At 46.0% G+C, this 18,893-nt stretch overlaps 1 protein-coding gene across 1 annotated transcript in view; it reads right to left on the bottom strand.

The window, feature by feature from the left end:
• Positions 1–1,042: 1,042 nt before the first annotated feature.
• FAM171A1 (family with sequence similarity 171 member A1) overlaps positions 1,043–18,893 on the bottom strand; it is a 128,877-nt gene continuing 111,026 nt past the window's right edge. Inside the window, exons 6-8 of the mRNA XM_087420791.1 lie at positions 8,141–8,257; positions 4,806–4,920; positions 1,043–3,987 (exon numbers count right to left, since the gene is read on the bottom strand). Coding sequence (XP_087276917.1) covers positions 2,283–3,987; positions 4,806–4,920; positions 8,141–8,257 — 1,937 coding nt within the window. The 3' untranslated portion in view covers positions 1,043–2,282. The remainder of the gene's footprint in view (positions 3,988–4,805; positions 4,921–8,140; positions 8,258–18,893) is intronic.

Here is an 18,893-nt window from a genome sequence, read left to right as displayed (position 1 = left end):
GTCTTCCTAGGCACACAGTGTCTTGTGACCACTGCTGGCTGCTTGATACTTTCCATATGCATGGCTGACCCAGGTAGGTTGCACCTACTGAGGAGAAGTCGAACCTTCCCTTCCCCATCTTCCTGCAAATCTCCCATGATCAGTATTGACAGTTAAGGTGTTACCTACTTTTCAGAGGTAACATACATTGTAAACCAGGCTCTTTGGGAAACCGATGCTTTAAGGAGGTGATTGAATTGGCAGCAACCTGAGGCAGGGCTGTAAGGGCTGGGATCTCCCAGCATTCCCCAGTCACCTAAATCTGGCTCTGGGTATTCTTGGGGAGGCCATGTTTTCTTTGGAGGGTAATTGACCAATGGCCTTCACCTGGACTCTAGTGACATCGGCAAGCGTTCGCTTGCCACCCATTGGTGATAATGTTCCGTCTCTCACTTGTTAAACTACAGACTCCCATCCATTGAGATGCCTCAGCACTGTCGGGGAATCTCTTAACCGTTTTCTCTCTTAAAAGCAAAAGACATCAATATTTGAGAATTAGAATAATAAAAAATCAGCTTGATTAGTTTTCTGCCAGCATGGAATTCACAAATAAAGATTTTCTAAGGAAGCTATAAACACAGCTAGCTTAATTTATTTCCACCAGTCTGTTGTCTCCATTAATGATGTGGATGTATAGTTTTACACCTCTGGGATGATTCTGGTCATTTTAATGAAATCTTTTTGAAGCTCTCCCAAGGTGGATCAATACTGAACACAAAAAAGAAACATCAGTTTCTTGTAGGTGCAGACACCTCTCCCTCTCTGAAACAAAACAAAATGTTACCTCGTGTTCCTGAATGAAATTAGACACAAAGGTGGATTTTAAGGATTTTAACCCTAGGGCAAATTCCTAGGTGTCCAGGTGGTAGTCTTTGAATATAAGTCCAACAACTGGCATTCCAGACTGGTAAGGAATGAATAACAAATTCTTAATAACAACTTTAAAACAAAACATGGCTCAGAATGAATGGAAAAGGCCACCAAACGGTTTTTTTTTTCCTTCAGAGTTTATTTTGAATTTTCATTTTTGGATAACCAAGCAGCTCTTTAAGGAGAATGCACAGAAGAGTCATTCTGGCACTTTCGGATAGTACATAGGATTTATTTAATAGTCACATTCGGTCCACTTGCTCACTCCATACTCCATGTCTGGTGAGCAAAAGTCAGCCCATAGGATTCCAGAGTTAATATGTAATCGTATATACAAACAGCCAATGAAACCATAACGGCGGCTAGCGGCCAAAAGGATGGAGGAGGGACGGGGATCTCTAAGTGTCCTCTAGTCTATCTTCGCTAAACAGAATCCACGTCACACAGGAGAACTAGAGAGTACACTGCGTTGAAATGAGAATTCTGAGCACAAATTGGGCACTTGGCAGCATGCAGTATAAAGAAAAGGGGTATCATTTCATAACTATAAAATCCAGGCAGTTCAATTAAAGGAGTTAAGAAAAGCAAACAAAGCAAAATAAAGTGAGGGACTGTCTGCTGTCACTGTAAAAAAGGCACTTGGAGTGAATGGGACCAGAATTGAAGGACTCTTAGCTGAGAAAAACTTCAGTACAATTTCATTAGAAAGCTTGGATGTTAAGAGATGACACTTAGGAATTCCTGAAAGGAGACACCGAAATAAACCACCGAGAAGCAGAACAGATGAAAATCAAGGAATAAAATTTTTACAACCAAATTGTTTTGAAAAAAGCAAACCCCAAACGAAACCTAACCAAAGCAAAAATTGAAGCAAAGTAAGACCACGAAACAGCGATGCATAGCTTTCCTTTGAGAGAACGCATACCTCGAGACACTAGGTGCCAAGCTAATTTCTCAATAATAACTTCACAGGAGCATTATCATGATAAAATTGATTCAAGCAATGCAAAAAGAGTTTCATCTGTTCCCAGGATCTGAGGGAGAACTGAGGTTATCATCAAAACCTAGCAACATCACTTGTGGTTTTTCAGCGTCCTGGGGGGTGGACATGTCAAGTACGTGGAATGACATTCAGACACGGGGTTCACCTACGTTCACCACCTCCCTGGAGGTGCGGCCTCCATGAGCGCATCCTTTATCTGAGTAATAATTTGAATTCCTTTCTAACATTTACACAGCAAACGGTAACGCAGTAAAAGTCCACTTCCCACGGCTGCTGAGTTGGACCGCCTCTGCAAGCAGGTAAGTGCTTCCTTAAGAAAGAATTTTTGGCAATTTTGCTATATTCCACTGTCGGGTGGCTCTGCGACGGCTCATTTAATGTTAAATGCCATCAGGGGTCTCTCCTCCCGCTTCTGCCAAGGGCTCTTGTTGTCTTCTCCTTGGTCGTCCTCATCGTCTTCGTCCTCCTCGTCCTCGTGAGCAGATCGGCTCTGTTCGGGACTGGCTAACGGCTCCGGGGGGACATCCGCAGTTCGTTTTGTCGTCTCCTCCTGCAGGCTGGGCAGCTGGCCGCCGCTCCTCCGGCCGGAGCCGTCCAACAAGCATCGCAGGGCACTGTCATCGGGGGTACAGACGGTGGTGCCACGCTCACTTCCGCTTTGGTCCACGTCGTCCAGGTACACGAGCTGTGTGTAGGCGGTGCCGTCGGCAGCCCTCGGCTCTTTCTGCGGACGCTCCTGGACAGGCGGGTGGTTCTGCGGGAGAGACAAGGGGTCTCCTCTCCCCTTCCGGGCAGATTTTGGTTCATTCATATCCACGCCAGAATCCAAACTGGCATCATTACTTCCGTTCCTTCCAGCTCTTTGGAGATCAATGTAGGAATGTCTAACGTGCGCGTTGGACCTGCCGTCCAGGGAGACGAACCAGGCCCGGGGGTGTGGGAGTGGCTTCCCACCCCCAAGTTCCATGAGAGCCTTCTCAGTCAGGAGCTGGACCTCACTGTTCATCTGAGCCAAGGCCGCATCGTTCAGGGATGCTGGGATGGAGAGAGACTCTGACATGGACGCCGTCTGTGGGCTCCACTCCCGGGCGCCCGCATCCTGCAAGTGCTGCTGAGAGATTGCCTGGCAAGACAAGGGCTGGGCTTGGATCTGCGAGGAGGGGTGTGGGAAGATCCCTGCGTGAGGACTGGCCAGCTCAGCCTGCAGTCTCTCGATTTCCAGCTGCTGGTCAGCTGGAACGACCAGGGGCTGGCCCACATAGGAATGGTCCCCTGGGAGTTTCATATAGTGAGCGGGGATGACCAAGGCAGGCAATACTTTCCTGTAAACGCTGTCATTGACCTGGTCCACGGAACTACAGCAGATCAGCTGGCCGGGCCGCGGGAAAGATGTAGGTCTTTCTAGGTGGTCTACTGATCGCGACATCATACATTCGGTAGGTCTGCGGTCCAGCAGCTGTTCTTTCTCAGGAGATGAAGGCGCAGGGTACATATGTTCCTGAATGGTGAGCTTGCTTCCTGTGGAAATGTGGTGAACGGAGGCCTGACCGTCTCTGTCTTGCTTTTCAAATAAAGGCTGTGAGAGCATGGCGTTATAACTCCTCCTGTACTCGCTGTTGCCAGGGGACTCATAGCCTTCTCTTTCCATGGATTTCCTGGACTTTAAGGGAAAAATCTCAACCGACTTGTGGTAGTCTTTTCCCAACGTCCCACTCGGTGTCAGGTTGTCAAAGGAGATTTGGCTTTTGTCCTCTTCCTTCTGAGAGAGAAGCTCCTCCCGAGAGCTGAATTCCTGGGAGGTGCTGTAGGAGAGCTTCAGCATGGGGGTGTGCATGTCCACCTCTCCGTTGGAAGACATCATTTCTAAATGGACTCCGCTCATCAGCTCCTTGGTGCCCGGGGCGTCCGGGCGGCCGTGGCTGGTGACAGAGAGCGGGCCAGGGAATTCCGACTCCCGACGCGAGAACAGCAAGTTGATGTGCGACATGGAAGTTGACTGATCTCTTTTGGAACTCTCGAGGGCTGCGGGGAGCTGCAGTTTTCTGTGGTGTTGACGAGGTTTCAGGCACTTCCGCCTGCGATCAAAGATACAAATCAAACCCAAAGATTAAAGATTCTCGTAACAGTAAAGTTTTGAGTAAAATCCTAATTCTCAATTTCCATAGGAAGAAACGAGATAAGACAACTCATCAGCAGACAGAAGCCTTCTCACTCCACACCCTCATCCTTATTTTAATTCCGAGCAGCACAGTCGGCAGATTTTACCCCCAGGCTTTCATAAGTACATCCAAGTTATTCATTCAAAAGTGGTTACCCAAGAGTTGACAGTAAGCACTCTCGCAAACTGAACAGACGAGGCATCACAATAAGAATAGTTCTGCTTTGTCCTTGAGAATATCATCTCTCTCTCTGTTTCTTTTTTTTTTGGTGAGGAAGATTGGCCTGAGCTAACATCTGTTGCCAATCTTCCTCTTTTTGCTTGAGGAAGACTGTCCCTGAGCTAACATCTGCGCCCATCTTCTTCTATTTTGTACGTGGGATGCCGCCACAGCATGGTTTGACAAGCCGTGTGCAGGTCCGCACCTGGGATCCGAACCTGCAAACTTAACCACTATGCCACCAGGCCAGCCTAGAGAATATCATCTCTTAATCAGCATTTAGGAATAGTCTGAACAAATCATATGACAACTGTCAAATTTTTTTTTATAACTCCCCTTCTAAGCAACATTACACGCAGCAGCATACCTCCACGTCCTGTTGGTTCGTTTGCAACTTAGACAGTAAATGTTCAGTTCTTAGATACCGTTGCATGAGGAAAAAAGGACCTCCCTAGCAATGCTTGCACAAGAAATTCCAAACTAAAAAAGATACTGCCAAAACGGTAAAACTTTACCTGCAATAATACAAAAGGAGACACAGCAGAACCAAAAGAATGAAAGCCATTCCTCCTAAAATGGCCAAAAGAAACACCGTATGATACGTGGTGATGTCCTGCGTGACAACGGGACCTGGAAGGTCAGAAAAGGGCATTTTAGATTCGTGAAAACTTTTATATCAGAAGAGGGATAATTAACCAAGATCATAAGGTCTTTTTCTTACTCTCAACGGCTGGGGCGTGGAGCAGGGGCCAGACGAAAATAGCCTTTAGAGATGCGCTTGCAGCATCACCATAATTTCACTCAATGAAAAGGGATTACCACGACCATTACCGAAGCAGCTGTGGCCAGGAGCACTCTGAATACTCAAACACCAAAGGCAGGGTGTCAGGGGCCCTCCTCAGCCAGGGAGAGAGCCACATTCGGATGCATATTCAGCATTCTAAATGCGTGATCTTTGAAAAAGAAAATGGATGCATGATAATATAAAGAGTGGGACTCACACTCAGAGAGGTGGCCTGAGTATCTGGGAATTTTATACGGCAGGAGAAAAAAAAAAAAATCACAAGATTTTATTCTCGCTTTCCCTGGGCAGTCAACTATTACTGTTTGGAGAGCACTCTGTCTAAATGAATCAGTCGAGATACATGAAAGAAATGTACTATGACCAAAAAAACCCACAGCTTATTACAGAAGTGTCAAGCGTTTCCAAAATGCATTCCATTTTTAAAAATAAAATTTTCCCCCACAATAGCTTTTCAAAATGGCTAACTTTACGTGGTCACAGACCTCTCCAGAACTTACAGACGAGGTTGTCGGAGATAAACATACTTTCTTTTTAATTTACATTGTCAAGAATCCCGAGAGGTAGTTTAACTCAGACTCTTTATGCTCAATAGTCGTAAGAATCTACCTTAATGTTATTGACAATCGGTCTACAGCAACAAAGAAAACCTCCCCAAATTACAATATTTGGGCACTTAACGGTGTCCCGGTATCCTGGCAGAGCGCCAACAGCTGGGAAGGAAGGAATGTGGTTTTACAATATGTCAGAGTAGCATGGTTATGATTACTAAACACCATAAACACCTGTATACTTAGTGGGACTTTTGATATTCTAAGGGTCTTCAAAAATCTTTTGAAGGAGGCCAATCTCTTAAGAGCTAGATAAACCCAAGGAGGTTTACCAGTTTGAAAACAGTGACATTACTTAAGTTCAAAAGATAACAGCATTCTCTCCCAAATATAATTCACTTCAATGGGGTGGGAGGGTGGAGTTAATATTTACAAAAGTTGGAAAAATAATGGCCAAACTCTATCCGGCCTTAACCATTCAGAGAAATAATTTTTTTTTAATTTTTTTGTGGGGAAGATCAGCCCTGAGCTAACATCCGTGCTAATCCTCCTCTTTTGCTGAGGAAGACCGGCTCTGAGCTAACATCTATTGCCAATCCTCCTCCTTTTTTTCCCCAAAACCCCCGTAGATAGTTGTATGTCATAGTTGCACATCCTTCTAGTTGCTGTATGTGGGCTGCGGCCTCAGGATGGCCAGAGAAGCGGTGCGTCGGTGTGCGCCCGGGATCTGAACCCGGGCCGCCAGGAGCGGAGCGTGCACACTTAACCGCTAAGCCACGGGGCAGGCCCACAGAGAAATAATTTTTTACATAAAGACAACCCTCGCAGACATAGGCAATGTCTTGGCAGGAGTCACCAAGTCACATAAAAATCATTTCCAAATAACCGAAGCTTGGTCCTTTAAGTACTTAAAATGTTATTATTTTAACTTCTGCCAATGGAAAGCTTTATAAAATTCACAGCCATATTTCATTTCCTCCTTAAACAGAGAATTAAAGAGAAAAACCCTAATTATTTTCTTGTTGGTTTTGGGCCCATGAAAGCACAGATCGCTGTAATTTGTTTAATAAAAGTGATGGCTGTGAGGTTACCAATGCATCTGTTTCTACACTAAATGCCATCGAAGCTGGCCATGTACGCTTTTTATAGCTTCTTGTCTTTTCCTTCACTGCTAGGAAGCTACAGTGGACCTACACCCAGCAGTTCTTTCTCCCCTCTTTGCAAAAGTATCTACTAATCTGTCGCATGATGGGAAAACTGATAGCCATAGCTGTTTGAAATATATCTAAAATAAAAGTTAATGTGAATGCATGGGCTTTGTGGCCTCGACTTTGGATCGTAAGGAGTTTCTTTTCCCTCCTTCCTTACTCTTAGTCATAATCTAGATATTTCAGATTTGGAGAATGGGGCATTTCTGTAACTGGTTCATGCCTATATTGCTACAGGAACAATATCATAAGGGGAACTAGTACTCTTAAAACACAGATGTGAAGTGTAAATTTTCTCAGTATGGGAGTATAAAGCAAATGTGACAGATTTTCAACACCCGTCTAGGAATGGCTTCCATCAAATTAGCAACTTGGGGAGTCTAAGGGTTCCTTCCAGTGATGATTCCATTGCTAAAATATTCTGGATGACCATTTTGGAACTGCCTTCATGGTTAATTGACAAGAGACACCTTCTAATCAGCACGTTTTGATCTCACTCAATCACATACTTTATTCATCGGACTTGGATGTGCCTGACTTTTAGCTATGTCTACAAAAAATCAAAGGGACCCTCTGAGTATAAAGCTTTGCCACCAACGAAGAGTTCCCCTCATGAAGGCAGGCCAAGTGATGCAGACTCTAAAGGCATTTTGAGCAAGAGAAGCCATCACTGGAAATAATTATCCTAAGATGAGTATTTTGAAAAACAATTCTAGAATACTCATAGGGATAAACTAGGGCACATAGGTTAAAAAATAATAAACTTCCAGTTGCACTTTGAAAAACAGGAGTTAATTCTAACTCCTAAATGTAGATGATTATTCTTTTAGACACAAAGCCATTGGTTTGCTTTTTAAGCCTTTCAGAAATGCCAAATCAAGCTTTTTGCCCCAAGAAGCCTCCCATGGTGACTTTCTGCTGGGCCCTCTGTCGAGTGCCTTTCTCTACTTGTTCTCCTACACCAGGCCACAGCTGTTTCAGGAATTAGGGAGGAGGGCTGAACCGCCTCTGTGGCTCTAGATTAAGCATTCCCTATGGCAGCTGTCTGAGCAAAACAGAGACCTGAGACAAGACTATTTTCTATGCATTATTCTTATCCTAGATGGGCGAATTCCAACCAGAACTCCGCCACCCCCGTGAAATACCTTCGTTTCATCATTTGGTTTTCAGACTTGCAACCGTTTTTGAGTAAGATGTGATGGCTCTGCTTAAGTGTTTTTCAAAAGCATACTTGGCCTGAACCCTCAAAGAAATCAACCCCATCATCACAGGTGCCTACTTTGTGTTACCTGGGTTGGGAGGAGACATGGCCGCCACCCAGTAGCCCAACTGAGGGGCAATGTACGTCCACGTCAGCTGGCTGCCTTCCTGGTGCACGAGGCCCAGACCACTCTTCAACCAAGTTCCTGCGGGATGCAGAAAAAAACTTCAGTTATATGCACGCTAAACTCCTATTTAAGGCTTAAGTATATTGTACAAGTCACCTTAATGTCACGTTTACAACTCATTAGATAGGTGAGATGGTCCAATTGTCATCTAGGGCCTGCATACAACTTTCTGTAGATTCTTTTCAACTCCTTTCAGGAAAGAACTGAACAATTTTAGCTTTTCTTTGCCTGCATGATTAAATTACTTCCAGCCACTTTATCAAACGTCCCTGCTTCCAAACACATATAGTTTTAGCAGAAGCCTTTGGACTTTAGAAGTGGAATAAAGATAGCTTGATAGGGGCTAGTGGAAGTGGAAAAAAAAGGGGGAAATCCAGTGCTGTTCATATTCTTTATCCTCAAGCAAATACGTGAATTTCCTATTGGAATCAAAAACTGGTTACATCAGAATTACTTAGGGAAGTTTTAAAAAATATATATATTCTTTGGTCCCATCTTTGCAAATTCTGACCCAGTAAGCTTGGCTTAGGTGAGTATTTTAAAGAGCTTCCAGTGGGTTCTGATAGTAGGAAACACCGAGTAAGTCCAGGTCTGTGCTCTCTTTCAGTTTCGTTTTAATTAGTTTTTAACATTAATGAGAACCTACCATGTGCTGGTTAGTCATAGCAGATGTGCTTATATACGTTATCTATAATTCTCACAACAACCCGACAGAGTAGGACTTCTTTTCCCTTTTTGGATGAGGACACTGAAGACTGGGGAGCTACACAACTCTTCCAAGGCCTCCCAGTGGTAGAGAGCAGGGCAGCAGCAGACCAAGGTCCGTCTGTCTGTCCGTCCTCAAGGTCCGTGCTATTTCTTCATTCCACCCTGCTGCATTTCCTATAAATCTTCCCAGGGTTTGATACTTTTTCACTTTGTAAGGTTTCCAGGAGCAAGGTTTCCATCGCCCAAGGTTGCTTGGCTGTCACCTCTCTCACCAGCCGACAACCTCACTTTGAGGCCGTGATGGCAGAAGGCGGCACTGGAGAGTGCTGGCCGGTCCCTCTAAAGGCACGCGCACACCCGCCCCACCCCACCAGCACGGAGACATCGGTCACTTACGCAGGCCTCCTGCTCTGCCTCACTGCCCGCAGTGCTCCGCTGCTCGGCTCACCCGCATAGTCATCTACCACCTGAAGTGGCCACGTGTGTAACCCTGTCCACTGGAGGCTGAAACCCAGCCACAGTGCACCAAATATTCTACCCCGTGGTCTGCAAATCCTTGCCTTTCCTGTGTACACACGTCACTGAGGTGGCAACAGTGACAACAGTGGATTTCTTTTTCCCCTGAAGAAAGAAACAATACTTGGGGCTGCTTCTAGGGCCTACCAGTTGCCATAGCAACATTCAAATGTAGTGGGTGGAAAGGTGCCCGTGGCGATGCCTCCCATCACACACCTCCTCCTCTCCCCAGACAGCAGTGGAACAAAGGAGGAAGATGGGAGAGGCCAGGCGTCAGCAGGCGCCTTGCATTGTCTGACCTTCCCATGCAACAGGCTCCAGGGAGTTTCAATGTAAGTTAGACCAGAATATAAGCTGGAAGGCTTCTAGAATGAGTTTGAGAACAAGGATGCCCAGCTCACACTCATTTGCTGAAGATCACCAACCCCAGATGATGTAGCCACACAGAGCATCCTTCACTTCTCCAGGACTACCAAGGAAACAGAAACAGGCATCATCTGACATATGCAGCTAAGTGTTTGTTTGGTAAGCAAGTTTCCCTGAAGGTAGAGAACGGATTGTTTGCGACGGCTTCCAGTTTTCCCCTTGGGGATCCCGTCCTATTGAGCTCATGACTTATGCCACACCCCACACCCACACACGCTCTCCCAAATAGCAACCCCTATCAGCCAGGAAATGGCCGTGCGTTCTTTGGTTCGAAGTTTTCCCCAGATTAGATTCTTGAGTCACTGCTTTTCAAATGGAGCGGATAGTAGGTTAGGCTAACAGGGGCCCAGAGGAAAAGAGCTGGAAGCTTAAGTCCTGATTCCTGCTCACTCAAGGGTAAACCTCCTACTCGGATGCCTCTGCCTTCTACACAAGAAAATCAATTGGAAACAGACTTTTCAAATACCTCCCAGTGATATCTGGGGCAAGCCTAGTGGGTGGACAGACACACACACCACCCAGCAAACAAGTCCCTAGGTCCAGCCTGGAGGCCCCACGGTCTGGCAGCAGTGCTAGTGATGCTGGTGGAAGACAGAGGCGGATGCCTGAAGAACATACATCTTTTTTGGGAGCGTAGTGAGGAAGGAGTGCCACATGGGGTGGGCAGAGAAGGTTTTGGGGTGAGTTGAGCTTTGATAAGCAAGCAGGACCATCAGCTGGGGAGGTGGGGGAGCAGAGAGAAAGAGGAGGAGGGAATAGCGTGCACAAAAGCATGGAAAGTGTAGCAGAAAGGTTAAGATGCCCGGGGACGGATGGAGGTGCAGGGGGGCAGGAGGGAGGGAACAGCTGGGCGGGGGCTGAGAAGAGCTTACTGTCGACCTGAAAAGGGCTCCCAATGCCATTACAATGGGGGCCACTGGGACCTGTAAATAGAGGCACAGGTCATCAGAGCTTTTCAAACTGCTCCCCTCCTCTGCCTCTTCCCAGGTCAGTCCTCATAATGCACATTTTTTTTTTTTTTTTGGTGAGGAAGATTGGCTCTGAGCTAACATCTGTGCCATCTTCCTCTATTTTGTATGTGGGATGCCACCACAGCATGGCTTGATGAGCTGTGCATCAGTCCGTGCCTGGAATTTGAACCTGTGAACCCCAGGCCACCGAAATGGAGCACGCGAACTTAACCGCTGCGCCACCAGGCCGGCCCTCATAATGCACGCTTTTACCCAAGTCTATGACTTTGCCCACAACTGCCGCTCCCACCTCACGCGGTTTTTCTCTCTTCCAAGAATCTACCCATCTTTCAAAATTCAAGTCACACCACGTGTTTATCCCAAGTCCCTCCAGCACTCGGGGCTCTTCCCCATCTTGGCACTCCCTGGGCATGTCTTACCACATCATCAGTTTTCCAAAAACATACCTTGCTAAGTTGCTAACCTGTGGTCCTATGTCCTACCTCCTCTGCGAGTGTGGGCCTTGGTGTCTTATATTTCTTTTGTCTTCTTCTCAGCACCCACAAATATCCTTGGCGTAGGAACTCAATAGTACTTGAGAATGAGCAAAAGCCAGACGTCCAACCCAAAAAGTACTATCAGATGACCTTGTGGTAAAACCGGGTGTGGCTGGCAGGAAAGCTCTCTTTACGGAAGTGCGGTTAAGATCCCGGGACGCTGCCCTTTCAAACTCAAGGAACAGAGCCAGCTGGGAAAGAGGCGTTTATTTTGGCCCAAGTTTTCCGTAAAATGTACACATCTTCAGTGAATAAAGGGTGACACAGTCTTGGGATTCAACAATCATGCTGTTATTGGCAAAAGCCATTTCCAGGCTTTCTGTGTTTTGTGGGAGGAAATAAGCTACAGGGAATACAAGAATTAATGAATTGTGTACCAGAAACATATGCTTCTCATTACCGACATCCCGATGCTGAGGGATGAGGACGTTTCCCCCACCTGAGGAGCTGGCGCATGGAAGATGAGATTCCTGTACTCGTGGGTGGGGAACTGGGGCTGGAATCTTCCCCGGTCATCTGGACAGCAAACCAACAGGCCCCTGCACTCTATTCTGTTGAATAAGCTTATGTGACCACTGGACCTGCGACCAGAGTGCAAAGAGGGGACCCTCTCAGCCCAGTGGGGGTCTCAGGCACTGCTCAGGCAGAACAGGAGAGGGACCAGATTGCTCCTACCGTGTGGACCAAGGAAAAGTCCCACTGCAAGGCCTCCGCCTGTTCTCCTCCGGTCTGCCCGCCTGTCTGCCGGACGGGGCAGCCTCTGCCGACTCCTGGGTCAGCACAGCTGCCCGGAGGGCTGTCCTGCATGCTTGTCTCCTCTGTGCTGCAGACCCACTGCGGCCCCTAATGTCGGAGTGGCGGGCACAGCCGCTTCCTCAGACCCACTTCACTCCGGGCTTCTCTTCCTCCTTGCCCCACACTCCTCCTTCCCAGCCTCTTCCCATCACTTGCTTTGGGGGGCTGGCTACCGACTCCCACGGGGTCCTCCTCACAAGCAGGCAGTTGAGGCAGCCGCTGGGACATGCAGAGTCTCAAGGCGGGTCACCTGGTGAGGGTGTGCAGGCAGGACCCTGCGCTTCCTCGTGCCCCGCCCTGCTGGCCCGGCCAGGCTGCCACCTTCTTCATGCACAGCTGCTTCTGCACGGGGCGGCGCCAGCTGTGAAGGGGGTCTGTCGGAAGTAGGCTGGTGGCTGACCAAGGCCCACTGCATGTCTATTACTGGGACTCTATGTGTATAAGGTTATATAACAGTTCCTCCAGCGTCATGGGGAATGAAATTCTGCATTACTGAAATTTCTAGATCATCGGTTTTCAAACAGTTTTTAAAGAATTTGAACTCCTTCCTTTTAATGGAATCTGAAGCAGAAATTAATATATAAAACAGATAAAAGGTAATCTTCTCTGCATGAAGGTGAAGAGAATACCCCCACCCCCCACGGTAACCCCCAGGACACCTCCTGAACATGGTTTGGAAGCTCTTCTTCTATACAACTTAGGTCTTATTTGCCAAAGTTTGAAAAGGCAGTTTTATATAATTCTAAAAAGTATCATTTATTCCTGCCTTATAAAATTGAATATAATTTTGATTCTTCATGATAATTCAGGGTCATGATTATGATCAACTACAATGCCGGGTTCTAAAATACTGATGCCCTCAGGTCCCTGCTGAGGAACACAGAGTTGTTTGTTCTTCTACTAAATCACTAAATACTCCCACCCGCCCCATGTTTGTTCTTCCTTCCCTCCCTCCTTTTCTTCTTTTCTCCTTCCCTCCCTTCTTCCTCCCTCCCTCCCTTCTCCACTCTCTGCCTCCCTGGTATGTAGGTTTATCAGTGTTTCTATTATCAGCTCTGCTCTCTCACTACCAACCACCCCCAACTCCCCCCCGGGGCAGTCTGCTCTTGGGAACTAGACAACCCACATTATTAGAACTGTGTCTGGAATAATGTCCACAGGCAGTGTGAGGGACAGGGGAACAAACCAGATATTGAACCGTGGTATTCCGAATCCAAGTTCAATATTTTTTTCTGCAACACTACACCCTCAGATCAGTTTTTCTCTGGATTCTCATTCTCTGGAGTTAGACCTTACACAATGGAAAGATTTACAGATATTTTCAAGAATAAATACTTTGTTGAGAAATCGTCCTCATCTTTTGAAAATGTTAGTTATGTATTCAGCTGGCAAGGTTCATTGTGTATAAAGCACCCCGAGTTTTTAACTTGGAAGGTACATTTAACTACCATGATTATTACCCATAATAATTGACAGACAGAAAAAGATATGCCTTCTGCTCGCCTGTGAGATCTGATGGGGTGCTGCTTTCTTGCTGGTTACCAAGCAGTAACGAAATCACCTTTTATTTGCAAAATATAAAGAAAAAATGAGTTAAAAAATGTAACAAATGAAAAAATTCTAAAATATGAAAAAGGGCCCAAAACACATGTGTAATTTGAATACGCCCTATAGGCTCAGCTTTACCCTGCTTTTCCTGCCTGGCACACTTACTCTGCCTGGAAGCCCCTATTTCAGCCGCCACGCTAGCTCATCTTGGCATCTGGCAACAAGCAGAAAAACCTGATTATCAGAAGCACTACTGATTTTGAAAAGCAAACTATACGGGAAAACTCACACTTTAACATTGCAAATTGAAGCTGCCACCTTGCACCCTGGCCAATGTACAGGGACACGAGTCATTGCTCTTACATTGAGATCTGTTACCAAGTTGGACCTCAGAACCGTGGGCAGATAGAAGCCCAGCTTACGGAGGGCCAACTGACCGCATGGACGACTTCCCCAGCACAAGACAATCCTGAATTCCAGCTTTGCCACTTCTAGCTGTGTGAACTGAGGACATGTTGCAGCAGCAGAACTGAAGGTCCTTGGTGATCTCACTGAGCCACGGGAGCAATCCTGGAGCCAGCTGTTTCACATTTCTTTTTTTTTTTTTTTTAAGGCGGATTGGCCCTGAGCTAACATCTGTTGCCCATCTTCCTCTTTTTCTTTTTTCTCCCCAAAGCCCCAGTACTTAGTTGTATATCACAGTTGTAGAGTTGTAGCTCTTCTATGTGAGACGCTGCCTCAGCATGGCCTGATGAGCAGTGAGTAGGTCCGTGCCCAGGATCCGAACCCGTGAATCCTGGGCCGTGGGAAGCGGAACACACAAACTCAACCACTATGGATTTCTTTTGTCATGTAAATAAACGGCCTCATTGGTTAAGCACTTTAGTTGGGTGTTCTACCTTGAGCAGCTAACACATTCTGACATATTTTTCCTGAAAGAGGCTGGAATGAGTTCTACTGGGACTATACGCTGGGACTCATGAAAAAAATTCCATAGCCACCCGGAAAACCCATCTCAAAAAAAGTTCGAGCCAGCTCTGATGGCCTAGTGGTTCAAGTTTGGTGCCCTCACTGCTTTGGCGGCCCGGGGTTCGTTTCCTGGTCGAGGAACCAGACCACCCGTCTGTCAGTTGCCATGCTGTGGTGGCAGCTCACATAGAAGAACTAGAAGGACTTACAACTAGGATGTACAACTACGTACTGGGGCTTTGGGGAGGAAAAAAAAAATTCTACCAATCAAAAGATGAATATTGAATATTCACACTGCGAAATACAGCCATTTCTACTCCTACACCTAAATTTTCACTGCGAAATGTTTGGGAACATTTATGGTGAGAGGTGAGACACACGCATGACACAGGCATGAACGTGGACAACGGGAAGCTACGGTTGTCTCACTTCTTAGCTGCTGACTATGGAAATTCACCACCTCCTCCCTGGAGCTGTGGTGACTCTGGCTGAATAACCAGCATGATGTGGGCATTGACTTGCTTGAGGAAGAATCTTCCTAAGAGGTATGCACCTCTCAGATCCATAGCAAGTGCTGCTGCTACTTCTTGCTAGGTTTAATCACAGGGTCTCTCCTGCTCCCCGAACACGCTGGATTTCTCTAGAGACCAGAGGACTTACTTTCCAGGGCTTTCTACATTATCTTAAGCTCCACCCTCTACTATACTTTTCTACCAGCTATGCATATAGAAGTATCAGGATCCTGGGATGGGATCACTCACTAAAATCTGAGGATAAGAATCCATCAGCCCTCAGTCACATTCACCAGTATAGCAGAAACGGTGACAAATTCTACTTTTATGATATTGTGGAGTAGCCGTCTTTTTTTTCCAAATTAAAGTCTATCCCCTTGAACAGCTATGTTTTCTTCTTTGGAATTATTTTTCCATGAAATCCGTGAGGTGGAAACATTCTTTGTTAAATACATAGCAAAATATTTACCTGGTGGTCAATGATCTAACCATGCTTGTTGAAAGCAATCAAACTGAAGAGCAAAAGTTATGTGCAGATGGTTGAATTCTTATTGCTTCAGGCAAGTACATTTCAGGACTGGTTTAAACAAGAGTAAAATTAAGGGCAGCTCATTCTAACCAATGACCTTCTGTTCGAAGCATAAAATCACAGACACATTGAATCACTAGAAATTAAAACAAGAAATGAATCTGTATTCAGCTCCAACATGTTCTCTGGGTATTTTTAGGGTCATTTTTGGGAAATAGATTCTTAAAAATAAATTTAATCTAAGCAACCGATTTTCTTTTTCCCTTTAAGCTTTAGCTGAGCTAGCAAAAGACTTACTGAAACAAGTGTCAGGAAAGAGCAGTAATGGGAAACCATCAAGATTCTGGCAGAGTTATAGAAAGCTTATGCCTTAAATAAGTAGCCAGAAGTATTAGGATACATAATAGCACGAATAAAATTTAATGAGAGAATTCTGAATTTTCAAGAGGTATATATAAATTTCCAGAAAGTAGTATCAGAGTGCAAGCTAATTAGGCCCATATGGAGAGAAATTTTGTTCATTACCCACTAAACCCAATATCCATCCTGTAATTACATATCAGAAGGGACTGGGTGGGGGGAGCAGACCAGGATTGTGGGAGACACAGCCACTAATCCCCAGCATTAGAAAACTCACTCAAAATGAAGGACAGCGTAACAGAGAAGCTTACAAACATCTGGACAGATGTGGTAAGATGCTCTAATCCAGGGCTTGTGAACGAGCCTGTTCCAGTGGCGATCTTGTTGAAACACACATTCTGATTCAGTGAGTCTGGAGTAAAGCATGAGATTCTGCAGTGCTCACAAGCTCCCGAGCTTCGGACCACACTTTGAGTAGCAAAGCTCAAAATTATCTGCACTTTTGTGGGTGTGGCAATTCTCTCAGAAAACCCTGATGTCATTTCCCACAATGCTGCTGTGGTGCATCAACTGGGCGGCCAGTGGTGGAAGCAACTTCAGAAATATTTCTAATATATTTAAGAAATAATCTAGTCACTGGTCAGACGACCAGCCAGGAGTTGGCAAGCTCAAACTGCTACCAGATGCAGTGCACCCAGATTGGAAGGGCAGTGCTGTTCAGTGACCTGGCTGCTACTGGTGTGGCCAAACTGGTTCCAACCTTAAGACTTTTGCATTGACTGTTATTCTACCCAGAATCGCAAAGACATTCCCATGATAGGCTCCTCGGTGTCTTTAGGATCTCAGCTCAAATGTCACTTCTCCAAAGGCTCCGACCAGCCAATCATTCTCTCTGACACCACCCTGCTCAATTGCCTCACAGGACTTAAGCCACCTGAAATAAACTGGTTCACTGTCTGTCTCCTTCATTTAGAACAAAGGCTTCATAATTACCGTGACCTTCCCTGACTTGTTTTCTCATTGCTTTATCCCAAGAGCCTAGAATGGGGTAATGTCTGGCACCAAGAAGATGTTCAATAAATATTTGCTGAAATGAATAAACTGTTCAATTTTTAAAAGAGAAGCCAAGACAAATCCATGGGAAATCTTTCAATTTTTAAGTGTTGGCAGTAAATTAAAACATAACAAATGGACAAATGCCCCCAAATCAACTGTATGGGCCAAACCAGTCACATCTGAGAATGATTTGTTGTTTTGCATTCCCAGATTTAGTCCATTATTCAATTAAGCCACATTAAGTCTTGGCATAGAAGCAGGAATGCACAAAAATCTGATCTACTCGGAAAGGAAGGGGATTTACAGTCTGAAGGAAGTCGTGTTTTGTATCTCCCCTTTTACACTCCTAGGATGCTGTGCGTGTGCCCTGAGCACTTAACTGTGCTGAGTTTGGGCTTCTTTCTCAGTAAGAAAGACGGTAGCGCCCCACCTCCAGGGTGGCCTTGAGAAGACTGATGAAAAATGTTGGTTTATAGCAATATCTGTTCGGCTAATGAATAAGCTTAGCCAAGAATGAGTAGACACACACACACACACACACAAAATGATCCTACGCTTCTTCCCCTCCAATTTAGGGACAATTCAAATTGCACCTGTGAATTTGAAACGGCTGGGCTGCCAGCTACAGCTGCATCTCTGTGTCACATCGCAGAGCAAGCAAGGCTGCTTCTGTGGCCACCTCTAACGAAGCGTGGTGTGTGCAGGCTGGCTTTGCTCTGTGTGTGTTCTGGGTACATGCATGCACGTGTGCGCATACAAATAATTTTAAAGGGGTGATTCAAGAGAAGGGGCTAAAAGAACCAAGACGTGAAGAACTTCATACACGCCTAAGAGTGTGCTAGGTGCTTTACGTACATTATCTCTCTTCAGTCTCTCTTCACACAACCTTGAAAGGCAGGTATTCTATATCTCATTTTTGAGGCTAGAAATATTAGGTTCAGAGAAGTCAGGGATCTGCCCAGGGGCAGGCCGACTCCTAACATTTTCAGAACCCAAGGCAAGAATGTAAATGGAGATCCATATACAATACATCTAAATGTTTAAAAGTTATAAGGCAAGCGATCACACTGTTAAGTAAATGTGCCTATCTTCCCGCCATAACTTTATAATCACCCAAAGGCCAGGGTCGAATGCAGAATTCTTAGATTCCTCAGGGCACAGCTGGAACACAGAGGCACAAGGATTCTTGGTTTGCGACCTACGCCCTTCTCAACTCATCCTCAGCCTGTGCACATGGAATGTGGACTCCCAACTCACACGTCCAAGCTCAGGCCCCAGCCAGCAGCCAGTCCTTGGCCACCCCTGTGGCCTGGGGGTGTGCACATGGCATGTGTTATGGGCCACGAGGTCTGCCCCCAGGAGATGGACCTGAGGGAGAGGGCTTGGAAGCCAGCTTAGGTTCACTGGGGCAGGGAATTCCAGGAGAGGGTTCTAGAAAGGGGGGCTCAGCTTCTAGGGGGTCACATCCCTTTCGGTCAGGGATGCCTTATCCCATAGGGAAAGGGTACAGCTGGAGGAGGGTCAGAGTGAGGCCCTCCGCATGTGGGGCTTAGGGCAGGGGTCTCTCTTGCTCAGTCTCAGGGTGACACTGCCCAAGAGGCAGAGCTACTAAAAGGTGGAATTTTATTCCAAAAGGTAAAATGACCTAACTAAAAGGTTTTCCCAGTGATGTATATCTTTCCAGGAATACATCTCAAGTGTTGATGAAGCTTTGCTTAAAGCAGATAC

The sequence above is a fragment of the Ceratotherium simum genome, chromosome 32, assembly GCF_057802395.1.
Source record: "Ceratotherium simum simum isolate JZ-2026a chromosome 32, ASM5780239v1, whole genome shotgun sequence".
Lineage (NCBI taxonomy): Eukaryota > Metazoa > Chordata > Mammalia > Perissodactyla > Rhinocerotidae > Ceratotherium > Ceratotherium simum.
This window is presented reverse-complemented; position numbering and strand designations above follow the sequence as displayed.